This window comes from Anastrepha obliqua, chromosome 2 (genome assembly GCF_027943255.1).
Source record: "Anastrepha obliqua isolate idAnaObli1 chromosome 2, idAnaObli1_1.0, whole genome shotgun sequence".
NCBI lineage: Eukaryota > Metazoa > Arthropoda > Insecta > Diptera > Tephritidae > Anastrepha > Anastrepha obliqua.
In genome coordinates, this window is record NC_072893.1 from 5,564,026 (window position 1) to 5,590,964 (window position 26,939).

General features: G+C 35.3%; 2 protein-coding genes across 13 annotated transcripts; one reads left to right on the forward strand and one right to left on the reverse strand.

Moving 5' to 3' along the window:
* Positions 1 to 757: 757 nt before the first annotated feature.
* On the forward strand, positions 758 to 3,643 carry LOC129238744 (T-complex protein 1 subunit beta). 2 transcript variants are annotated; one of them, XR_008581806.1, is made up of 5 exons: positions 758 to 868; positions 1,428 to 2,117; positions 2,370 to 2,997; positions 3,056 to 3,407; positions 3,497 to 3,643. XR_008581806.1 is itself a non-coding variant. In XM_054873906.1 (4 exons), the coding sequence occupies exons 1-4, from the start codon at positions 866 to 868 to the stop codon at positions 3,340 to 3,342; spliced, it is 1,608 nt and encodes a 535-aa protein (XP_054729881.1). In that variant the 5' UTR covers positions 758 to 865; the 3' UTR covers positions 3,343 to 3,643. The 2 variants fall into 2 exon arrangements, 1 of the variants encoding a protein (XP_054729881.1); XM_054873906.1 differs by having other exon boundaries at positions 3,056 to 3,643.
* On the reverse strand, positions 3,640 to 26,683 carry LOC129238743 (probable phosphorylase b kinase regulatory subunit alpha). Of its 11 annotated transcripts, none has more exons than XM_054873903.1 (16): positions 26,578 to 26,683; positions 25,769 to 26,486; positions 25,223 to 25,713; positions 24,985 to 25,161; positions 24,584 to 24,907; positions 22,328 to 22,475; positions 16,254 to 16,583; positions 15,974 to 16,189; positions 13,974 to 14,078; positions 13,525 to 13,554; positions 5,621 to 5,683; positions 5,373 to 5,545; positions 5,143 to 5,226; positions 4,804 to 5,071; positions 4,154 to 4,748; positions 3,640 to 4,084 (listed from the first exon to the last, which is right to left on the reverse strand). In XM_054873903.1, the coding sequence occupies exons 2-16, from the start codon at positions 26,343 to 26,345 to the stop codon at positions 3,979 to 3,981; spliced, it is 3,687 nt and encodes a 1,228-aa protein (XP_054729878.1). In that variant the 5' UTR covers positions 26,346 to 26,486; positions 26,578 to 26,683; the 3' UTR covers positions 3,640 to 3,978. The 11 variants fall into 11 exon arrangements, with proteins under 11 accessions (XP_054729878.1, XP_054729875.1, XP_054729874.1 ...); XM_054873900.1 differs by having other exon boundaries at positions 13,974 to 14,141; XM_054873899.1 differs by having other exon boundaries at positions 4,807 to 5,071; positions 13,974 to 14,141; positions 15,950 to 16,189.
* Positions 26,684 to 26,939: the final 256 nt, after the last annotated feature.

Here is a 26,939-nt window from a genome sequence, read left to right on the forward strand (position 1 = left end):
GACTAGTGGAATTATGAAAGCTTTGCTATTCGACAATAATGTGGCAGGTGGCAATACCTTAATACAATGTTGCATTTTTATCTGTGAAAATAAAAGATTTAACAATTGAGGTCTTCACACATCGTAAAAAATGAGTTCCAAATGTTCTCGTAAAAGTTTTGTAACCAAAATATCTGTGGTGCTGTTGCATGCCAAAGAAAATTGATAATTGAAACATGGCAGAGTTTCATTACGGTAACACCGATTAGAAATTCATTTTTAGTTTTCTGGAGACGTTTTCAAAACTATAAATTTAATTGAACACAACTAGGTGAGGCTTAAATTTATTAAATATAATTTTGAATTATATTAAACAGTGGTAATTCTTCAAAAGGATGCATTCTCTCTAATGCATAGGGATCTATCGAACATAATTTTTTCGCGAAGACCTTGCTTTTATATTATACTCTTCGATTTCAACACATTCTATCGGACGAGTTCTCACTCAATTTTTGATAAATGTTGGCGTGAACATTTTGAAACCCATTTTACAAAGAACTGTAAAAGCATGAAAAAGTATTATATTTTTATGTATGAAGATACTCTGATAGTATTTGTGTTTGTGTGTTGAATAATACATATAAATAATAAAATAACACTCAAGTAAACTTTCTATATCCACATGCATCATGTGCATTAAAATTTATTTAAACCATATGCGATAGGAATGAACCCAACGTAGAAAGATTCTTTGAAATGCAACACTTCCAGTAATGATTGTTTGTATGTATCGCGCGTGAGGAGCATTGACTCATTCGCCATTTTTATTTTTTCCATTTGTCTTTTTTGGGTGTTGCTGCAGACGGAAACTTTAAAAGTCGCAAAAATGGTGAGAATAGGCTTAAATATTATGAAAAGTTAATTAAAAACTTTCTTTTATGGTGTTGAGAATAAATGTGTGCTAAAGTTATTATATTCTGTTAGAGCGCTTTAGAGAAAAACCTTGTAAATAATGCCGGGTGTTTCCCTAGCAGACGCATCGCTGGAGATCTAAAACATGAGGCCTATCATTTAACGTACTCTATGAATCCACGTGCAGATTGTATTGACCATATGTCATGGTCGTGTTAATAAAAACCTTAAAAATATAATTATTGTCATTGTTTTGAAATAACGTAATAATTGGTAATTAGGAAACTTCTGGAAATATATGTAAATTTTGTTGAAGTTGTGAACTGGAAGAGTTACGCGACGTGAGGGAAAAACAATTATACTTAATAGGTTTTCATAAACTTTGTATTAAAATAAAGATACCGATTTTCTCGTTAATTATTTGCTTTTTACCAATCCAACCTTAAAAAAAAGTAAGGTTATCTTGAAATTTTACTATTCTATATCGACAAAATATTTCGCAGGCAATTCTATAATTACGAAATATTTATTTGCAGGAAATGTCATTAAATCCTGTGCGTGTCTTGAAGAGCGAGGCTCAAGAGGAGAAAGCGGAAATGGCCCGCTTGTCATCTTTTATTGGTGCTATTGCTATTGGTGATCTCGTGAAGAGCACTTTGGGACCTAAAGGTATGGACAAAATCCTAGTAGCTCATGGTCGCAATGCTGGTCAGGTTGAGGTCACAAATGATGGCGCCACCATATTACGTGCAGTTGGTGTAGATAATCCTGCGGCGAAAATATTGGTGGACATGTCACGTGTACAAGATGAAGAAGTTGGAGATGGAACTACTTCAGTGACAGTACTTGCAGCGGAACTTTTACGTGAAGCTGAGAAACTGGTCGAACAAAAACTTCACCCACAAATTATTATCGCTGGCTGGCGTTTGGCTACTCAAGTGGCACGTGAAGCACTTATAGAAGCTTCCCAAGATAACTCTGCAAATGATGAGAAGTTTAAAGAAGATTTAATGAACATTGCCAGAACAACATTATCATCAAAAATTTTGCATCAACACAAAGAGTTTTTTGCAAAATTGGCTGTGGATGCTGTTTTGCGACTTAAAGGCTCTGGAGAATTGCATGCAATACAAATAATAAAAAAGAGGGGAGGTACATTAGATGACTCATTTTTAGATGACGGATTCCTCTTAGACAAAAAGCCAGGGGTGCATCAACCTCAGCGGGTAAGTTTTACTTTTATATGTATTAGAATAATTTTCAAAGTTATTAAAAATATGTTTTGTATCAACGCGTCGAGATGGTTGTGAATTATGTAGCATAAGTAAGCCATATCACAGCCATTTTGACGAGTTTGATGCTGAAACAATACCATCAATTATATGTAAGACTCGTACAATTACATGACTCCATGAATGTCCCGTAACACTTTTTATTACGTTTGAATTAATAAATAATTTATTGGTTGAAACTCTCAGATTGAAAAAGCGAAAATTCTCATTGCGAATACACCTATGGACACAGACAAAATCAAAGTGTTCGGAAGTACGATCAAAGTTGATTCCTTAGCAAAGATAGCGGATCTTGAACTAGCTGAGAAGGAAAAAATGAAAGATAAGGTACAGAAGATCCTTAACCACAATTGTAACGTGTTCATCAATCGCCAACTCATTTACAATTACCCGGAGCAATTGTTCGCGGACGCAGGCGTTATGGCAATTGAACATGCAGACTTCGATGGAATCGAACGGTTAGCGTTAGTTACAGGTGGTGAAATTGTTTCGACTTTTGAAAATCCAGCGCTGGTCAAATTGGGCGAATGTGATCTTATCGAGCAGGTAATGATCGGTGAGGACACACTTTTACGATTCAGCGGTGTAAAATTGGGCGAAGCCTGTACAGTTGTGATACGTGGTGCAACACAGCAAATCATAGATGAAGCTGATCGTTCGTTGCACGATGCACTATGCGTGTTGGCCGCTACTGTTAAGGAATCCCGTATTGTTTATGGGGGCGGTTGTTCTGAAGCGCTTATGGCCAATGCTGTGCTAAAAAAAGCAGGTGAAACCGCAGGCAAAGAAGCGATCGCAATGGAAGCATTTGCCAGTAAGTTAATATTAACGCCTTTATAGCTTCCGTCGTATTAATACTATATACTTTGCAGGGGCTTTACTGGCATTGCCTACAGCCATAGCCGACAATGCTGGCTATGATTCAGCACAGCTAGTGTCGGAGTTACGTGCGGCGCACGCGCAGGGTAAATCTAGTATTGGTTTAGACATGGAAAAGGGCAAAGTGGGCGATATGAAGGAACTCGGAATCACGGAATCATTTGCTGTTAAACGCCAGGTATTGATGTCTGCTTCAGAGGCCGCCGAGATGATACTACGTGTTGATGATATCATAAAATGTGCACCAAGACGCCGTGTACCTGACCGTGGTTATTGCTAGATTTAAGATCTTATTGAATGTATTATGTTGTCAAAGAAAAAAACAACGCTATGACGTTAACCTACGTAAGTTCTCTTTATTTGTTTCCAAAATGTATTTAACAGAAAAAAAAGAAAAAAATTATAATACCGAATTAACCACTTATTGCTTATAGCTTCCAGTTCCAATTTATACATTAGGCAATCCGACAGCCCAAATTGTCGAGCACGAAGTTTATAAACCTAATCACTTCCCAATATATTAAAAACACTTATTTTTGCAATAAATCTGTGAAAACTTGGAAAGACCGGGTTGGAATACATTTGCAAATAAACTTTATTTCAATAATTCCTCTAAAACAGTGAATATCAATACATTTATGGTGTCATAAGAATGCTCCTCCCTGTCAGAAAATTGTCGATAACAAATGACTCCATTTGAAATATCCTACGGTTTTACGAGCATTATAAGTAGTTTTCGAATACGTGTAATAATTAGTTAAAAATCTTTTAACTCTTAAACTCGAAGATATTAGCATAAACGTATCGGAAAATAAAAAACAACTGCGGTGCAGTAAGTCTGACTAATAATAATTGTATTCTAAAGAGCAAAATATTGGATGATACGCGTTCTGTTCCCAAATATCGGCGAAGCGACTTAAGCTATTACACATTCCATTTCTCCATGTTTGGGGACACAGTCCAGAACAAGTGCAACAGCACGGGCCATATATGTCATTGTACCGTAGCTACCACTGGGTGCACTATATAAAAATGGAATAGAACAATTAATGTAGTGTAGCGTTAGATATTGAATATTTTGTCAACTTTACCTGTCATATAAATGTTGACAGATGTAGGCAGCGCCGCCACACAATAGCATACCAGAAGCTGCCTGTTGGTCTTTGCCCTCCTTGGATTTGGCGCAGCACAGCATGGCATCCCCTTGAACTTTGCGTTGATCCTCTAGGAAGAGTTGATTGGCCTTGTGTACCAGGTGCTCTACGTAGATTATGCCGCCCAAAGAAGGAACCATATTATGTTCTGTCATCAATGTGAGAACCATAAGAGCTTCCACCACCAACTGTCTGTATTCTGGTTGTGGTATTTGGTTAAGTGCGGTTTCTACTTCTAGAGCGAATTTCAGTTCGCCCGGTGTCATCTCCTGTGTCAAACTTTGCTGTAGTATACGTCCTTCAATTGCCAGACCTTGACACTTTTCAAGAACACTCCAAACTCGAGAATAAAAATCACGCGGCACACGATTAAGAGCACCATCCAAACGGCGGCGTCGCAACCATTGACCCTGGCGATCATCGATCGTGGCTATAAGCGCATCATCACCCTCTTGTTCGCCCAAACCAATTTGACTTTTCTTGCTGACGCGACTTGACTTGCAGCTTACAATTGAAAGGTTACCACGTGCGACTAAAAACAAAAAAAATTGCTCAATGGAAAGAATATAGCCAAGGGGATAACTCACCACTGCTAACAGCAAACTCTTTTCCACTAAGTATATGGTAGAGTAAGTTTTTCATTTCAAATGGAGACAGATTAAGTAGATGCTCGGAGGCTGCTTCACCGTCACAGTTAAGTGTGCGCGACAATTCCTTAGCCATTACCTGAATAATGAGACCGACACGCAGGCGCAACATTTCGTGAAAAAGTTGCGGTTCGGTGCGTATAAACATAGCCAGGTACACCATTAGTTCCTGAGTCAACATAGCTGTACTCTCATCGTCGCCGTAAGTCTATGGCAAAAGATTTGTGCAGTTTTAAAAGAAAAGCACACATAGTTACATACGCAGGTCTTGAAACTTACGTCATGAATCAGCTGACGCAACTCAACCTCTGGCAAAGGTGCGGTAATTGTGTACTCATTGTTTGGTGGCATTCCTACGGTCACCTATATAGTTTAAAAAATGGAAGAATTCGGAGTAAATATGTATATCTATAAACTTGAATACATTTGAAGATTTGGTAAAGCATTAAACGAATTTGCATTTTCCTTTGAAAAATTTTATTTTATTATCAAAATTTGTTTGACCATACCTGTTTCTGTCGCACAAGCAAATCGGTTACAGCCTTGGCTAGATCCTCCACACGTTTGCCCAACATACCGGCAGTGTGACGCACGAGACCCCACAGCTTTTGTTGACATGCCTTTTCGTAGAGGCCTTTGAGGAGATCACGCACCGTAACGACGCGACCCTCCTCCAGCATCCCTTCAGATGGAAGAAGTGAAGAATTAGTGTGAGTTGCCTCAATGATAACAGTTGGCAGGAGTTCAGCATTTTCACCTAATTCGTCTTTAGCAACTGAGGCAATTGCAATACCTTCGTCCGCGTCCTCAGGCTCAACATCTTTTTTTTTTAGTCATTACATGTTGACACATTTACATACATACGCACACACATACATGTACGCAAATACAAAGAGGAGCATAGGCGCGTATGCCCATTTCATTGTTCAGTGCCAATAAGGAGATCGTACACACATGCATATAATTATACATACATACATACATATATGCAAACACGAGGACGCTCGTTTCGGGAGTTAAATACATACATATGTTGATATTAGTGGGTTCATGTTAAGAAAAAGTAAAAGCATTTGGGTCACATCGCAGCGATCATAGGATGTTACATGCCATTACATACATTTACATAATTAAGAAGCAGGTGCGCACATAAGTAAGTAAAACATTGAAAGCAAAAGAGAAGAGATAGAGAAAATATTTATTAGATTTATACGGCATGAAAAATAATTCAACATAATTGTGTGCATTATTTGTATGTGAAGGTTTAGATGATTTTGCTTTCGAAGCAACAACTGCGGATACAGCTTTCGAACGTTGTTGAAACTCTAATAGTAGTGAAGAAGTTTAATAACTAACAACGAGATGTATGATTGGTGCTAAATTAAAGTTGGTTAAGTTAGAAAATATTTTAGAAATATGTATGTATGTGTTTGTGTAGGTATGTCATAAATGAACCATGTACAGTCAGCGTTAAAATAAAGTGTACGCCACATATTGATACATTTTAACTACTTATTTAAATATAGTTCATATTACAACAAAAACCATATACTGTTTTTACAAGTTTTGACTATTTATTTATTTACATTTTAATTATTATTTCGTTATAAGTTTCTAACTTTGTATAAAATGTGTAAAAATTCGGCAAATTTTTAACAAAATTTCAAACTTTTTGCACAGAATTTTTAGAAAATTTTCGCGTAGTCAGTATTATTGATCATCGAATTTCGGTGTAGTAAAGTGCAAGTTTCAAGTGGCTCAAAAATCGCGTTGATTTTTGACAAGTTTTTCTGCAGACGGTGGGTATTGGGTATTTTCTGCCATATAAAAAAATGTGGTGGAGTAGGAGAAAATGCACAAGACCGCGACCGAGAAAAATTCTCAAAAATCAGTGTGATTTTTAACCTACTCGAAACTGGCATCAAAATTCAATGAGCTACAAAATGGGATACTTGGTTTTTACAAATTTTATAAAAAGTTCGAAACTTTGCTTTATATGGTTTTGTTGAGGTATGAACTGAGTTCTTATAAAAGAAATTTAAAAGTAAATAAATAAATATTAGATTGGGGAAAAAGAAATCTATTATTATTTTTTTATTTTGCGCGATCTTTAGTTCCTGGGCGATGCTAGAACTACTAAAATGCCGGTCAATTTCGATTATTTCTGTGATTTTATCGGCGTTATCGACATTTTCTTTGACATGAAATATGCCTGAACAGAATCGGCGAAACCAAAATTGCACGTAATTAGCTGTTACCGTATCGGCACCAGAAACACCGTTCACAATTTCTCGGCTTTATCAAAGAAAAATAGTAAAATGTACCGAATTTTCGCATTATTGATTTCCATTGTTAACACCCTGTAATTCACAACTGCATGGAATAACAAAAAACAATAACAGAATTTTTTAGTGTGAAATGTCACCTTGGCAACAAACATAAACTTTAACTTTTTTCATCGATAATTTACGAGATATCGATTACTACAGCCATCTACCGTATAAATAATGTATTTCTTTTTTCCCAAACTAATATATGGATTTTTTAAATGAATTTAAATTTTTATTTTGAGAGCAACGACCCGGATTTACTATATATCCGGCCAAGGACTGTCACTCCAGCAGCACTTCCTGTACATGTATGGGAAATGTTCTTGTTACCGCAACAACAACAACAGCGGTTAAAACGAGAAGTGTGAATTTGGTATTGGGAAGCATGAATGAACATGAATTGACTGTCATAGCAGAAATAAAAACCAAACCACTTAATTTAAAGAAAATTGGCTTATATTTTTAAATTCACAGTGGAATGATAAAAGTGTGCCTGGTGGTAATGACTTTCGTTTTCAGTATGCAAACTTAGCAGTTGTACAGTTTTTTTCATTCAGCTTCATTCTTCATATCATTTTCATTATTTAACCTGTTTGGTGAATATTTTTTGAAATTTGAAATTAAGCGATATGTTGTTCATAATTCTAAGTTAAAAAGCACAAATTATCAAAAACCATTTGGAATGCACTTAGATCAATTAATGCTAAATCAAAAAAAAATTACAAAACTGCCTTTTAAATATGATTTTTTTATACATACATTGAAAAAATTATAACATTTCAACTTCTAGAGCTATAAGGGGTTGAAATCGAAAATGAAAATAAGGAAACCTCAAATGTGCATACATCAAGCTGGCTAGATACTTTACACTAATACCAGGGCAGCCCAAAAGGAATTTAAAATATATCATTAAATTCTGAATAATAAGTACATATGTGCTTCCAAAAGTGCTTCGGAAACACTTATAAGCCTACAAAATCCATATACACCCAACTTTCAAACTTTGTGCAAATTTAAAAACAAAATCAATAAATTTTCATTACAGTATAGTATTAAATTTTTAGTCAGAATTAAAAAAAAAAAATACCAGTCTAACGGTTAGACGCGATAGAAGTGAAACCTTCCGTAAAACAAACTGAGAGAGAATGAGACGAAAGCAGCATTAGGAGCGGGATAATTATAGGTTCATTATAATATTGCTATAAAGTTCATATTTTATTTTCTTCATTTTATTATTCATCCTCAATGTTTTCAATGTCAACAAATGATACGAGTGGCTTATGATAGCTAAAATATGATACAAATGCTTTGGTTTCGATGTTGTCAACATATCTTTGAAATACCGCGTCAATGTTTGTTTTTGATCGTGTTGTCGATTCAGTGCGATTGTTACACATTTTTAAATTGAATGTTGTATTGAGAACGTCAATTAAAGGAACCGCTGTGTCCAATGCAAAATTTACGTTAAAATCGCCACTTAAAATCATTGGAACTTTATTGTAATCTTTTCTAAATATCCGCGATACTTCTGGTGTATACTTTATTAAATTTTCGTGAATGAATTCCGTGATGCTATTTATTGATTTTTTTTCTGTCGATATTCACAACACTTTTCTGCATTATTTTTCGACATAATTGCGGTAAATATTTAAAAATGAAAATATTTACGAATATAAAAGTACACACGCGGTTGCTTTATGAGCGTCCCCAGCAAAACCTGCGTGACCGAAACTCTAACACATGTAAATTGAGGGTATTTCCAGATATTTTAAAGCCGGATGGCTCACGATTAAATTCTGATAGAAATAAAACGACTGGCTATTTTTACGATCCAAGCGGAAGTGACTTCCATTTTATTCTTTCTTCCATTTGTCATTTAGGGTTGCCTTATTTTACTTAATACTACATCTCTTCTTAGCATTACTCTACGTTTACATTATTGGGTGTATCTTATACTATGCCTACACTTACATTAACATACATTCCATCAATAGGCGACCTTAAGGGTTTTACACACAATTACATTTTTTTGAATGTTACAAACACATATGCACGCAGGTTTTGCTGGGGCGTGACCGAAACTTTAACACAATTACACATATGCACTCGTATTTGTTTGAAAATCGACTTTTTTTTTTGGTTCTCCGTCACCTTAGGAAAATGTGTAAACAGTAAGCAAACTTTATTCATATATTTTTCCTCATTTTTGCATCAGTAAAATTAAACGAACGCCGTAGCCGAATGGGTTGGTGCGTGACTACTATTCAGAATTCACAGAGAGAACGTCAGTTCGAATCTCGGTGAAAACACCAAAATTAAGGAAAACTATTTTTCTAATAGCGCTCACCCCTCAGCAGGCAATGGCAGTGTATTTCTGCCATGAAAAAAAGCTCCTCATAAACATATCATAAAATAAAATAAAATAACTGTATAAAAAAAATTTTTTTCTTGTGATTCGAACCAAAGATTTTGGATCGGAAGCTCACATTGCTAGCCGCTCGGCTATCGCGCCATGCTGTCGGCGCTGGCCTAAAAGTTATTTAGTTCGTCGCTACGTTTATATCAACATATAATATAACGCTTCGTAGCCAAGAGTGTCGCTTTTTTTCGTTTCATCGAGTCTGAAATCACTCCCAACGATTCTAAAGAAGTTTTCACTTCAAAAAAATTGTGAGTATGCTTGCTTATAGCGCATTGAATTTTCCTACAATGAAGTGTTTGAAGTGGCTCAAAAATCGTATCGAAAAATAAGCTGTGAATGTGCATTTTGATATTAATTTTACTTACGATAGTTATCATGACAGAAATTTTTATTATTAGTTCTGAAATCTGTTACTTTTAAGTGGTATGCATAATGGGTATGTGTATAATTATGTATGTAAGAAAGCAAACGCTTTGCTCATCGAAGGCGAGTTAGAGCATTTCAATACACAATCGAAAGTTTAAGCGCATTTACAGCTAAGGTCAACTAAATAACAACGATATGTTAGTAGCCCGTTTCTGTACCTATTGTCGATTGAAATAGTCAATTTAACGTCACTCTCACTCGTTGTGGGGTTGTTGTTGTAGGGTCGAATTGATCGACAGCCGCCTTAGTCAACTGACTATTTCAGTACGAATACTCAATTCAAAGGGCTTCTGTTTGTTATATGTATATGTGAAACTTTGTAACAAAAGCTAGCAAAGTAAAAGTGAAAAGTAGGTATGTAAAAAATATGAATGGGAACATTATGTCGATACAAGAAAACACTGACCCAAGCCGAAGTTATGGGGCTCACACTCACCAACATAAACGTACGTTCCGTGTCAGCTGATTCGAATAAAGTAATGAGAGCCCCATATAAGGATTCTCACCACCGTTCCGTTCCGTAGTATCGTAGATCGTTGTTTCATTGTGTCAATACGTTTACGTTGGTGCCAATACCACTACTCTCACAATTTTGTTTTTACCATGGCTCATGGCCAATCCTGGTAATCTATCAGCCTTACACAAACCGATGTATTTTGTAAATATGTAAACAAATGAAATCAGCTGTTTTTTACGTACATACGGGCATACGATTTGTCTATCAATTTTGTCGATGAGTGTGGACACTATAACGCTCACAGAAACACTTTTTCTCGACCAATCGAGAATTTGGATCGAGTCGATTTGACATTATTATAATAGACAATTTTGTCGATTTCTTACAGAAACAGGCTACAACAGAGCCCAATTATGGAAAGTATCTATTTTATCTAAATTTGGAATTTTTTTAATTTAAATTTGGCAAATTTTTAATTTAAGGGGGTCTTCTGGTCTCCAGCGAAAAAAAAAAATCGAAAAAACGCCACAGAAATGATTTTTTGAAAATCGCATTTTTTCACATTTTTCTGGGCACCGAAGTGTACCCTCCTCCGGCCGTTTTATCATAAACTTTATCTTTAAACGCGTTTCCCCGAAAATCGTGTTTTTTAAGCATTTTGGTCACACTTTTCATAGTAATATAGTTATACTCCGATTTCAATGGTTTTGGTCTTAAAAGGTTCGGAAAACTTACCGCTAAGTTTCCCCGTGTACGATTTTTGAAAATTTTTTTCATTCCATTTAAAGTTCAAAAAATGAGCAAAAAAAAATTTTTTTTTGCAAATTGTTGCATAACTTTTGAAAAAAATTTAAAAAAAAAAAATCTGTCACGGGAAAACTTAACCAGGGCAACTCTGAAGACAACGCATATCTAATTTTTGCTTTCTGATTACCCAGGTGGAAAAACCGTGACCAGAATGGAGACCTGTTTCGTTTGGAGGTGGACGTCTTCAGCGCCATTTCAAGGTCGCGGGTGTTAATTTTTTTCAAAGTCAAAACCATTTTTTAAAAGCCAAGACATGTACCTTTAAAATAAAAAAAATTTTTTTTTTAAAATTCACAGGATTTGTCACAATCAATCCCCAAAAAAACCCTTCATTTCAGGGCCTCGAGACCAGAAGACCCCCTTAAATTTGGAAAATTTGTTATTTATTGAAATTTTTTTCGAAAACTAGTCGCTCACGCAATGATAAATCGCAGCTTAATTGTTATTTAGTATTAAATACTGCTCAAAGGCATGTATCTGATGTAGTTTTGGTTTTACAGCCGTTGAAAAATACTTAGCAACGATACGTAGTTCTCTCCATTTGAAACTCTTTAATAAAATATTATTAATATTTGCATAGTAGGTTTTATCTTATAAATTTAAAATGCTTTTAATTTGTATCAGTCTTTTTACCTAAGAAAAAACATAGTTTTCTCTTGTAGAAAAGTTAAAAGTTTTCAATGTAGAAAAGTTAATCAATTCGAAAATCCTTCGACAAAAATACTTAAGAATGAAGCAAAATAAAAAATGCAGGCGAAAGAGAAAAGTATACAATATTTTGTAGAAAATCTTTTTTGCTTTATTACTGTTACATAGCACCTTTGCATTGACATTGTTAAACCTCTACAACGTGCAACAGAACTGCTTTAGCCTTTTCAAAATAATATAACAGAACCCATTTGTGATATTCTGTGTACTGAGTGCATTTTTTACGTCCTTCAAAAGATGCTCTATTGGATTTAAGTCGGCACTCGAAGATGCTCAACCCAAACCAGTGATCAAATTGCCTGCGAGAAACTTTTTTGCAACACGAAAGTGTGATTCGGATAATTTTCTGGGAACGTTTCCTGCTGTTTTTTACTCAGAAAAATATTTCAAAGCAATAAAAACCATCGTTTTTTAAACGTTTAATTGTGTTGAAATAGCACTGTAGGATAATCCGGTCGTTTGCAACTCCATGATTTCTCTTTCGAAATTTGTGAATCGTTTCAACTAAAGTAAAGTGATGTAAGAATACTCCAGATACTTATTTATTATTTACTTACCAGTTACAATATAAAACAGAAAACAATTCACCAAATTTTGGACGAAGACCGAATCGTTCCTAAGTATATTTTTCACAAAAATATCAGTACTCTAACTAAAACGCTAAAAATCAATGATAACCTTTTAAGAGAAATAGATAAATAAAAGGCATTTCAATGAATTTGATACAAGCAAATATATTGAATCGCAAAAAGTACCGTTACGGCACCGTACTCGATAAAAGATGCGCATATATGGTTGCCGACGCATCGTTCTTAAGTATTTTTCAACGGCTGTACATGGTTTTATGAAGTCGTAAAATAAATAAATAATATTTATTTGCACATATACGCGTCTGAATGCAGGTGATGGACATATACTTAAATTTTTATTTTTCAAAATGTTTAGCCTCTGAACAAAGCTAAGGTATCTACAATACAGTGTATATGTATGTGTGTATGTAGATATGAAAATTCACACATTTACAAACAACCGCCCTAGTGCATAGCCATAGCTTCTTTAGATAAATAGCAAAATGGCATTTGTTCCGCTTTATTTATTTTTCTAAAATCCAGCTCAATAGTATTTGTGAGGCTCATGCGAATAAAGGTCAATGAAAGGAGCTCACCTTCTGTGCAGATTATATATACATATGTATGTAAATAAATATTTGAACGGATGCACCTCTATCACAAGACAGAAGTAGCAGTGATTTGGATTAACCTAAGCCTTTTTTATTTACAGAAAAAAGCCACAGTGTGTAAGGAATGGGGAAAGGAGGGAGTCTTAATAAATTGAATTACTTTGATTGATTAAGTATCTTTCTGAAATAGTGAGTTAATCTACTTCGGTATGTACATTTATATACATATTAACACATAAGTGTGAGTGTATGCATTTAGAAGGTGCCGGAACAAAGGAATAGCTGTGTTCAAATAATGTTTATCATAAAAATAAGAATTATTACCACTTACCAGAGTCCTTATTTTTCAAACCTAAGCCAGCTAGTGATTAAAGTTTTCACAGAGAAAAAAATTGAAGAAGTTCAAATTAATATAAAAAGATTTATAGATACAGATAAACAGTAATGGAGTTCAAATAAGCAATAACCGAATTTAAAATAATTGGTAGGAGGAAATTGGGTCAGATGTTTATTGTGAAACTGGGAAGAAGTTAAATGAAGTTCGTATGCGGTAATGCTCCATGTATGTATGTACAAAAATATGTATGTGCGCGCTTAAACTGCACTGGCAGCGTCTTTATTTCCCATTTTCCTATACCTTTTTCGTGTGCAAGTATGCAAAAATATATGTATATGTATGCAAGTATGTTGGTGCTCGTGGGCGGGAATAATTTGTATCGATTGCAGTGCATACATTGAATAAAGCATAATATTTAATTAGTATACGTTACTTTAACTTACCCGTATTAAAGTCCAAACCCTGAGTGTCCACAAGATATTGCAAAATATCACCTTGTTCTTCAAGATTTTCCGTCTCCCGCAGCATTGCAATTAATTCTTCTACTTCTGTGTCAGCGAAATTTGTGTCCGTGCGATGGCGTTGAACGAGAATTTTTGGTATAGCTTGTACTGATGTACACACAAGGATCATAGCGACAAATCAGAACACAAAACCACGACAACAAATCAAAAACAAAAATTAATTGAAAAATTAAACTCAAAATATAAATGAAACAGTTAAAAAGCTATAAAAATTAAGGAAATAATTACTATTTAAAATCTTAACTAAAAACTGGGTTCCGAAAAAACACTAACTTTCTCGATGGACCCCAAAGTATGGCATTCCACATTCACGAAATATTATATATGTATAATAACTAAATAAATTAAAATAATACAAAATAATAAAATAAATGTACAAGTTACAGTTAAAGCTCTTTAAACCGAACCGTGATTTTTCATTTAAAATATAGCTCAACCCATTTGTAGACTTTCAGTTTTGGTTTTTTACAATCAGCCACTTCAGCATTCCCCAATGTATGGGAAATATTTTCTGCTGATGTAATATAACCACAACAATATCTCAAATGGAAATGGTTATTAAAATCGATTAACGTGGTTTGAACTATAAAATGATAGTCTATCTAACAAAATCGTGACCGCCATAATTTGGCAACTATTTGACAAATTCGATTCAAACAGACTACATTGTATGGGCTTATATTTATAATACGCAATATATTCACCCCATAGCTGTAATGGCTGCACATCTCCGAGTTATACTTTACGTTACTTTCAGTTGAATTTGCCTTGATAACTGTTTGAGCGTCCATATGGTATTTCTTTTCCTTTGAGTTTTTGCTTAACTCTTATCCAAACATTTTCAATAGGGTTGGCATTAGGCGGCTGTTAAGGCCAAACCAACATTTCAATTCCTTTTTGCCACAAGCATGAAACTAAATTGGAAGTTTAACAATTCGTTGAAGTTGTCGACTATCAGCAGTATACCAGAATCGACGTATGGAATTATTCGCCCAAGAGGAAGTTTCATCCGTGAATATTACGTTTGCCCAATTCCGTGCTGGATTTCGGGTAACCCATGCAAGTCTTTTTTAATATGCGATAGTGAGAGCAGCTATTTTTTTTGAATATGCTCTGAAAGTGACGTCTTTCTACACGTAAACGTCATCGCACCGTGTGTTTGGATACATTAACAATACTTTTCTTTAAAACTACTTCTGTTTCACGCAGCGATAAGTTCTTGCTTTGGAGAGGTACTTTGTTTTGGGTCTCGTCCGCGGACGTCATCAACGCTTTTAAATTAGGTATACCGTTGCACCTATTACCATTCGGAATTCGGAGTACGTAGGTTCGAATCTCGATGCATGAACATCAAATAAAAAAGTGGTTTCCCCTCGGCAGGCAATGGTAAACTTCCGAGTGTACTTCTGCCATGAAAAGGTTTCTCATAAAAAAATATCTGCCGTTTGGAGTCGGCTTAAAACTGCAGGTCCCTCCATTTGGGGAACAACACCAAGCCCCAATTATATATATGTACCGTTACACCTATTTATTTATGAACATGTTCGACTTTCTCAAATATTTTGTTGCAGATACACGTGACATTTTTGGACATATGGGGTGTGTACATAGGAACACTGCTTCAAATCGTTTTTAATGCGCGGAATTCATTTTGTAAAAACAACATGTGCCTTTTAAACTTCTCACGAAACTAACAAATTTCGCAGCATTTAAATTTTTTTATAACGGAAATCTAAGTTTAAATTTTGCCGATCACGCTTTTGTTAGACAGACTGTAAATGAGAAAAATTAAAACATTTGAATTTGTGGTCCAATGCCAATCATCCTTAAATATGTAAAAATCATTGCTTTCTCGGAAACACTCTTCAACTAATAGAACTAAAAACACTACTAACTTTCTTGTTGTCTTGTAAACTCACTGCGACGTTCGATAGCCGACCGATTATGATGTGGGTCAATGGGATAGATATTTTCACGAATCAACGGGTCTACTGCTGTATTAGGACCTTCCTCTGGTGTGGTGGCAAAAACACTGACATTGCTCGCTGCATTTGTTTGAAGCCATGGTGGTGGCACTATAGAAGAAAGACGTCTTTCGGATAATGGTGTTGGACCTTCCATCCCCAGATTGTCAGCTATAGTAATAGACAAATTGATAAGTAAAATTTGTATACCTACGTTTAATCAGTTTATACTTACAGTCAACATTGATCGAGCGTGTCTTTTTAATGGCGCCCTTGCAAGACATACGCCTGCGCAATTGGCGTGGCCGCAAGTGTGCACCGTGGAGCTTCATCATGCCGCGGTGACTGAACGAGCGTAACAAGTGTTCGTCTAAATATGCCTGCACATCGGGATGCAACCGATCGGGGTAACCATCTTCGGTGCTTCCCAAAAAACTTAGATCTGTGATGGCCGAAGTATTCAAAAAATCTTTGAGGTTGCCCAACATCACCCGCGTGCCATTAATATATCCTGACTTGAGCTTACGCATTGTCTGAATCATGGCCAATGGTATTTTATCTTGATCTGTATGAAACATTTCAGTTGAATTAGAACTTATATTTTTAATGGAAAACGAAATTAAGTTAGTGAAAATGTGGTGGTTAGTGAAATGGTTTATATATACATACATATGTATTTAGTAGTATTAGTAAATATTATGTACAGTGTTTTCTTTTCTTCAAAAAGTGTCCCCTCATTATATGATGACATTAAGAAAATGCTGCGCATTTCATACGAGAATGGAACAAGAAAAATTCGGGAAAAGAAAACACCACTAAGTAAGCATCTATTTAAAAATGTGTGAGTGTATGCATGCATTGAAATATGTGGGAAATAGCGATTTAGAGTTTTAGGACCGGGGATGTGTGTATGTATATGTAGATTCAAGTCTAATTCTGAGATTTTACTTCAAACAAGAATAAAATTTAAGGTTTTTTGACATCTTATTAGTACTTACTTAAATAATTGAGAATATTCATCGAAATGAGAATTTTTTTTTTACCAATCAAGATAGAAATGGATTTGATGAGAAAAGTGATTTCAAATTAAAGCTCAAAGTAGTGGTGTTATTAGCATAACGCCATAAATTCGCTGGTCGAACCAACATATGGGCAACACTGCAATCGATTACAGGTGCCATGGCATAATTCCGTAGTCATAACCATAGCTGTAGAGACCAATTGAATTTAGGATTTTCGCCGTAACCATAAGCAGTTGCATTTTGTTGCATTCTGATTTGCTGCGTTGGGGTATTTATGTTGTTATCTTTTCTTTAGTTTCTGGCACCTCTACTTTGAACTTAAAGCTGAAAAATCTTTGTCTTTTTACTCTATTTTTTATGATAACAAACTTCCTGTTTTTTTTTAATAAAATAGGCACGCTGCTTTAATAATCGATTCTACAGATTTACAGATTCGGTTATTTTCATAAAGTGTAATTTTGTAATCTAGCATTTTTACTAAGTCGGACGGTCCAAAAATTTTCTTGTAAATGCCCTTGTTGTTTGTTGTTGTTTTTAACAGCGTAGTTAGCCCTTTAAATGCCCTTAAGCCCTTTTGGTGTCCTTTCACCCCTACTTTGGCTAGTTGCTATTGACGAAGTTCTGATAATGCTAAATAAGTGTGGGGTTAAGGTAGGAGAGTGCGCCAAATCAATTCTGACAAAACGGAGCTGGTGCTATTTACCAGAAAATATAAACCTCCACCCTTTCAACTTCCCAAATTAAACAACCACGTTCTCCCGCTTTCCTCGGAAGTTAGGTATCTTGGAGTGATACTTGACTCCAAACTCTATTGGAAGCTACACATTGAAAATCGGGGAAAGAAGACCAGTATAGCCTTTACTCCAGCAAATCTATGTACGGTAAAAAATGGGGTCTCAAGCTACAGGTCGCGTTGTGGATGTACAACGCAGTGGTTTTGCCAATTCTAATGTATGGATGTCTGGTTTGGTTGGAATCTCTTCGGAAGGGCTATAATATCACTAAACTGGGGAGGGTGCAAAGGATTGCATGCACTGGCATCACTGGAGCATATAAAACTTGCCCCAGTGCTGCCATGAATGTCGTTTTGCACTTACTTCCTAACGACTTTTACGTTATTTCCATCGCAGCTCAAAGTGCAATTAGTTTGAAGGAGGTTGGCCTCTGGAGGCAATCAAGGGACATGGTAGCATTTTTCCGAACTTCGAACAGATCTCTCTATCCGCAAACTAGAGTTTGAGGGTCGTGCTAGGGCAATCTTTCCAAATAGGCAGGATTGGATAGAGGGAAAAATCTGTACCGAAGCTTGCACTTCTGTCTTCACTGAAGAGGTTTTTATGAAAGAAATGACCCAAAATACTCCTCAATGTTAGTACGTGAATGGTTTTTACAAAATAATGCCTAGGTTTTGGATGGGCCAAGCCAGTCACCCAAACTACACTCCATTGAAAACCTTTGGGGAGATTTAAAGAAGCGAATAGGGAAGAACCATATGGCGCGTACACCCTTTTTGGATGTTTGGCCGAGCTCCTCCTCGTATTTGTTGTGTGGTCTTGATGTTGTTCCACAAATGGAGGGACCTACAGTTTCAAGCCGACTCCGAACGGCAGATATTTTAATGAGGAGCTTTTTCATGGCAGAAATACACTCGGAGGTTTGCCATTGCCTGCCGAGGGACGACCGCTATTAGAAAATTTTTTTTCTTAATTTTGGTGTTTCACCGAGATTCGAACCAACGTTCTCTCTGTGAATTCCGAATAGTAATCACGCACCATCCCCATTCGGCTACGGCGAATGAATATCTGTTATTGAATATCTGTTATTAATAATTTAAAAAACTTGCATTTTCCGTATGAACGGGGTGGGCACCTATTTAGTTTTATACAAAATTCAAAATAACTAGTCCGATCTTATCATATTAACTACATAAATGTGCATATTTACGAAGGAAGATATATTTATTTGTCCAATTATACACATATCGCTCATTTGCCGCAAGAATATCATAAGCCAAAAAGCACCTCTCGTTTTGTGCTGTGTAAAAAATTAATAACAATATCTATACCAGTATTCCATTAGAAGAGAATACGTCTTTACTTTAACTTAGTAGTAAATTGACAATTTCGAAGTCGTTTTTCACGATATCTTTATCTTTTTTTGAGTTATGACACTCTTGCAGCAAATGTGCAATATATACAAACTGCATATGCATAGAAGACACACAATTAGACTACAAATATAAGTATTAGTCAATATACGTGAAATAAAGCAAAACATGGAATGCAAATTTATTAAATGTTCAATCAAGTACTTGTTTGTTGTGTGGAAAATGCCCTTTAATTATTATACAATACTGTGTAAATGAGTAAGTACTAGGTTTTTGTCGAAACTAGATGAAGTAGTTATGTTAGCTATGTAAGTAGGGGCATTGGGATGTTGAGTAAACATATGGTATGCCAAATTAGCAAGAGCCTATTGGGAACATATTTTCGGCTGTTCGAAAATAATTACTACTTTTCGATCACACTTTCTGCCTGCACATGGAACCTGATAGAGAACCACGAAGAAGTTAGAACATAATTCTATCATTCTACACTCTACTGAATATTCTATCAGGATGGATACATTGCACGAAAACATTTTGTAGAGTTACTGTTCTGTCTTTGAATATTTTCCCCATAATCCTTCGTTTCAGCAATTAATATACCATTACTATTAATATACTATTACGGAGATGTTCATATATGCATCATATATGTAGATGCTTTTTATATATGCGCATCTCTACATGTGCAAACCTCTGCAGAAATCTTTATCCTTATATGATGCATGCAATATACTTATACATACACTTACCAGAAAAAGTATCCGTAGACAAAGAAATGAAAGCAACATATTAAGAAATTTAAATTTTTTCTAAGTACATCTTTAAAAATTAAAGTTTACCAAACAAACACAAAAAAAGGGATTCCCTACAGTATGCAGTGGCATATTCATACCCAATAACGGTTTTATTTAAGTTTGCAATTGAGTTTGCTGTGACTACATTACTTTGGAGTTATTTCAAAGTTTTTGTGTACAAAAAATAGCGGTGGGCCTCAAAACTAAGGAAACTAGTGTTGGCGAGAGAAAGATTATCCTGAAACTTAGAAAGGAAGGCAAATCTTTCCGCGAAATTGGGCAAATCATAGGAAGAGTTTCTGGGCTGTATGTCGTGCAAACATAAAATACAACTGGTTCAATTGTGTCAAACCCACGTTCTGGTCGACCTAGCAAGCTGACCGGACGTGAAAAACGAACCATATTGCAATCAGTGAAAAATATTCCTCGAATTACGGCTTCTCAAATAAGTAAAAATATTTCAAATTCCTTTGGCAAGCATGTGCACGACGATAGTGTACGTAAAATGCTTAAAAAAGATGGGTATCGCGCACATGTAGCACATTGAAAATCGTACATATCCGAAATCAGCAGAAAAAACGAATGGATTTTGCAAACGAGTATGTTAACAAGCCTCCAGTATGGCGGGGGAGGTGTGATAGTCTGGAGGTGTATGGCTGCGCAAGGAGTTGGCAAACTTGTTTTTATAGAGTCCATAATGGATACATTTTCTTATTTAAATATTTTAAAGACTAGTATGATGCAAAGTTCAACAGTTGGAGCTTGGTGATTATTTCTGGTTTACGCATGATAATTATCCCAAGCATTCGGCATATAATGTGTGTAACACAAATCATCAATTGCGAACCCCGCTCTAATCTCCAGTCCTCCATCCCATTGAGCATTTCTGGGATTTAAACGTAATAATGAATGAATAGGCAAAATTACCAAAGAGGATACTTCTAAATTGGTCCATTCCATGGCACAACGACTTGCGGAAGTCCTCAAGCGGAAAGGTTATCCCACAAGTTACTAACAACTTTTTTTTTTGTTAAATATGAATACTTTAACCGTATATTGTAATGTACGAATACTGCTTCGTTGAAGTGAAGTTTTTGTTAACGTTTTGTGAAATTTAATTTTTCAAGATGCACTTAGGAAAAATGTATAGAAATTGTTGAAAAATTACTGACTAAACATTTCTCATAAAAGTTTAAAATGTTTTAGTTTTTTTTTTACAATGAATTTCTTAAATGTTGCTTCCAATTCTTTGTGTATAGTTTTTGGATACTTTTTCTGGCAATTGTATGTACATACATACATACGTTGCCTAGATGTACTAGTTAGAGCCTCGTTTCTATAGTTAAGTGCTGTTGAATAAATACAGTTAAATACATAGAAAACCGTTGTTGCTGTATTAAGTAAACCTTCAAAATATTATATTGTTTCGAAAAGGGTGCGAAGATCTTAGCAAGGTGTTCCCACGACAGTCGGTTCTACGCTACCGGAACGACTTGAATTTATATTCGGCCAAGGATTGTCACTCGAATAGCTTTCACCGTACATGAATGGTGATTCTTATGTTGTTACAACAACACCTTAGCAAGGTCTCTCCATTACTTGAATAGCAACACAGGCGCATGCTTATCAAACTAATTAAGCTAGAGCGTCGTGTAGCGTAGAAAACATTTCTTATTTTATAATTGATAGTTCCCGGAGCTCCTTGCTTACCGACTGTAGCATATTTTAAGGGATGTCCCTGCTTCCGGGGATCAAAACAAAATTTATAACATATTTCACAACCAACTCATTCAAGAAGAAGGCTGATGATAGCCTGTGTTGTAATGGGGTATTCCCGTGCCAGAAAACAATGCCTACGTTTCGAGGTTCAGTAAGAGCTCTTTAGAGTAGGTACTAATACATAGTACAATTTGTGACGCAAATTGTTCCGTATAATAATAATATTATATAAACAGTTTAAGGTGACAAATTAATCGAAGATATACAGTATTTGTACGCTGAATGACTAATTTAAGAGCAGAGAATTAACTCAACATACGTATATAAAAATATCATCGCTAATTTAAGATAGCATGCATGGAATACTAGAGTCTTTAGATAACGGAAACACTTTATAAAAAAATATAGTAGTTCCCTTACCGGACGATAAATATTCATACATACATATGTATCTACAAAATTTTGTAAATTCAAAAAAACTAAATATGTATGTATGTTAAAAGGCATATATTATTATAAAGCAATGCATTCGAAGTGTGAATATTGATATACGGTTATGCGGTTTCGTGCAAGCGAATACAAATATACTATTGAGAAGTGCATAAATATGTACATATCTGTAATTAAATGGTTGCTTATGTTTGTACGAAAGATATTATGTAGTTACCTAGCATGTAATGTGTGGCCATTAGAGTTATGGTAGGTCTTCCTAACATGTGCCGCCAATTGTTTGTTAAGAAAGCTAAATTTGTTGTAAAATTGCTAGCAAGCAGGTCGGGATCACGAGTGGTGTAGTACTCTTCAAAGTCGATATTCTGCGATCATGTTCATTCCAATTTGATTTGATAGCATTTAGTTGATGAAAGACGAGCAAATTAATTTCAAATGTATGTTTTGTGATGAAATGTTGTAAAAAAATTATTACCGGACGTTAAAAGACTAAACAAATATAATTTATGTAATCAAAATCTTTACGCTTGTTCTACCCGTACTTGTGCATAATTTAATTTACATAACGGTCATATGTAACAGCACAATGAGAGAAGTGGTGGGGCCATGTCTGTGATCGTGCACACACTCGACCAAAAACTATATGTTTCATTGCAACTTGGTGCACAGACTGCCCTTTGTCCAAGGTAGTTTGGTATGGAAAATAGGCGAAATCGGTCAATAACCCATTTAACATTAAAAAAGATTCAAATTATGAACACAAAAAATGTATAAGTAAAAAACCCAAACTTCATTTAGATTTGACATAAATATTACTGAAATCCATTGTTTTAGCGCAAATGGTTTAAAACTGTTTTATGATCGATCTTTAGCTTCAGGGCGATACTACTACTTCTAACATGCCAGTCAATTTCGAGTATTTCTGTGATTTTATCGGCATTATCAACATTTTCTTTACCATCAAAAATGACTGAATCAAGGCGCAACCGAAATTGCACGTAATTAGCTGTTACAGTATCGACATCTGAAACACCATCCACAATTTCAGCGGCCTGGTATTCGTCTGGCATTTTTACCTCTATCAAAGAAAAACTGTAAAATGTACCGAATTTTCTCTTTGTCGATTTCCATTGTTAACACCCTGTAATTCACAACTGCAAGGAACAAACAAAAAACAGCAAACGAATTTTTTAGTGTGAAATGTCACCATGACAACGAGCTGAAACTTTAAATTGTTTGATCGACACTTTACGAGATATCGATCACTACAGCCGAGAAATTTCCTTTTCATCAAACTAATATGTTAAGACTAATTCTCCATCCATCCATCTACTGTTACAACCTAAAATTCTCATTCCAAAAATTAACAGCCAACCCAAATTAAATTTTACTAAAATGTGCGCGGGTATTCAAAATTCGGTGCTGACTAAATGTATCACTTGCTTAATTGTTTTTGTTTTTCTGAAAGTCTAAACGAGAGATGCTCTTTTTTAGTGGGATTTGCGAATGCATGTTTCGGGTGTATCGTATATGCTGAATGCAGTAACTACTTTTCTAAAAAAATGTGGAATCCTTATTTTATGCAAATGTTAGCAAACTAAGTATCATAAGATACTATTTAAATTTGGGGGGAAAAATTACAATATTTATGTATGTAAAAGCAAGCTTTGAAATTTTGTTAGGAACTGTGTTTAAGGTTATAGTGTTACAACATAATATAATATGAATACAATTAGAATATGCGAAACGAAATGATTAAAAAATGTCGAAACCCAATCAAAACTTGTATGTCTCATTAACAGCTAGAGCTTTAAGTGAAATCTTGCTTTTACATGTATTTATGAAGATCTACGCGGTATTGTTCTAAAAAACGTAAACATGTTAATATATCCCTACACATTGTGGCAATGGTGTAATACAATAAAAGTACAGATGTATGTTGAGGAAAGTAGAGTATAAACAAATATGTATGTGATACATAAAAAAGAGTTTCTAACAGCATAAACCATTTTAAAGAAAATATACAAATAGTAATTAACCGACCTAAGTGAATTTTTCTCAATACTAGGGTCACTAAGGGACGACCCAGTAGATCCCAAGCGGACTTTAGGAAATTTATCTCTCCTTTCAGGATGTCAATCATTAATTCATTATCAGATGCGATATAAAAACGACTCAAGTCAACAAACTAACGTAAACAATAATGCAATAAATTGTTATTAAAATATAATATTTAATAAGTAAATAATGAATCGGCATTTTTATATTATATATAAATGTATGTATGTACATACATATATACAAGTCTGGAATTCATATATCAACTCTCTTCTCAATGAAAAATATTATGTGTTATTTGCAATCGACTTTCAAGGAATTTTAAATTCACACACATTATTCAAATGACGATTCATGGTTAAAATTCTCTATGTAACTTTTATATATTGCAAGATGTAAAAAACAATCAACTTACTTGTGGCGTAAACGCAAAAATACGGTCCTTGAGTGAGTATAATTTGCTTGTGCTCAAAATACCCACATCTCGAGACTTACGTCCAGTTAATCCTAATTTGCGATTACGGCCCAAATAGGTGTACAAGTGGCTAAGTACTCGTGCCGGTTGTACTTCGATTGGAGCTACTTCCGCTATCGTTTGTACATGCAAGTCATGTTCAGTCAATTTGTCACGTATTTCGTTATCTTCAGCTATGATTACCACCTGTACAACAACGTCGGGTTTTTTTTGAGCACCTAAACGTCGATTAAGTGGATCTAATTCTCCAACCGCCAAGAAGCCCTGTGAACAAACATATATAAACGCAAGTACATGTAAACATACATTACAATCTCATGAAAATTTGTATTTTTCAATACCTCCTGCAGCAGTCGACCTAATATAAATAGAGATTGACCCCAAAGGAATGGGCATCTGCCGACAACTTCACGTTGTTGCGAGCCGGGATGTTGATACTCGTTCGAAACCAAATCATGTGGGACTGCGTAGCTTTCTGGTATAAGTAAAGTTCCATCATCTGCTCGGACCATGATTTTCTATAATTTTATAACACTAGTACACTCGATAAACTTTAGCCATCTAGTCTTCAATTTTTACCTCAAGGCGATCAGCGTATTCTTTGACTGCCAATTTGTCACTTTGAAAAGCGTGGAAAAGTATTAGGTAACAGTAAAACAAAGGCCACTCGCATTCGATGTTTTCAAACATGCGCAGTTCCCAACGTTCGTAATACAATCGAGATGGGTCCTCCTTGGGAGTACGATAACCATCACGCAAAAAGCGTTTGCAGCCGTACTTTCCTTGAAGTCGAGACAAAATGGCATCCTTTGTGTTACGAATCAATTGCGGGTCATCAGCCGCAAACGCCGGGAATCCTATTACACAAAGTAAACCCGAATCAAGCTCTTTACTGTTTGACTCACGAGGCAACATGGATTGCAAAACAGCCTGACATTTGTGAGCTTCATCAGCTAAAACATGTATAACACTTGCCGGGCCACCTCGAGCGCCAAATAAATCCAACTCGTTCATTGCTTCTAGGGCTGCCTTGGCCATGCCAATTGAACTAGCATTTAGTTCCGGCTCACCTGTGGGGAAATATTCAGTTACCAAAGGCTTTTCGTTTTTAAATAAATGTTCTACCGTGATTTGTTTTATCGCCCCGTTCCCATATGCCATAATCTGGAATGCAGTATGCAGATTCTATATAAAATACCAAATTTTGTATAAAGGATACTTCGTCCAGAGAAAAAACAATCTGCAATCCAGATGCAGTCATCTGTGCTAAAATTAATAGATACAGAGAAACTGCGTCAATTTGTAAATGACCCCATTCCCCATCACCGACAACAGGCTGTCCATTTTTACTCGAATATTTTGCATGTAAAGAGTCCAGTGGATTTTGTGTCATTTTAAATCGTTCTACTTTATCTTTCTGATTCATCATTGCCATCAGCAGACCCCGCATTAACTTAACGCAACTTTGCTCCAATTCATAGCACTTTGCACGATCCTCATCTTGATCGGCAATTTTTTTATACGCCATTGAAAGACCCCATACAGCTAGAATACAGTAGACGTTGTCACGAATCCAAGCATGAGAATTAATATTGGAAGCTGGGAATAATCCAGTTACTGGCTCTTGATGTGCCATGATGAGACGATGCACAATTCGCTGGTAATAGTCCAGGCGGACGCCTGAATTACTTCGGGAACGCATTTTTTCAAAATATTAATTCTTTTGTAAGTGCAAGTGAGATCAAACTATTTTAAGAGCAATATCTGGGGTGCTTCTGGCTACTCATGCAGCCCTCACTGCAATATCCTTATGTAAGCTTTTATTTATTGCACGGATTTCACCCTGAAATATTGCAATTTTTCATGTTCTTTAATTTGCACACATTACAATTTATTTTCTTTTTATTAATGCAGAAAAATTTACCAAAACTTACTATTCGAACGAATATAAATACCACAAAATATAGAAATATTGCCAGATGATTGCTGCAGCACTCACGCCTTACAAAAATGTCACATCAATGTCAAAGTAATCATTGCATCAATCAGCTGATTGGTAAAAATACCTCTAGGGTGAGGTATCTGTGAGGATTTTAGAAATAAAATGTGTCGAATGAAATATTACATTAAATGGAAATACCATTTTCAGACGTCCATCTCCTTAAACAATATATTTTTATGTATTATGGTATTAAATTTTCAATCAACTAATACTAATATCATACTTTAAAGTTCTCTACTAATTCTAAATGCACCTATCATTCACAATTTACCACTTACATTCCAAGTGGATTCT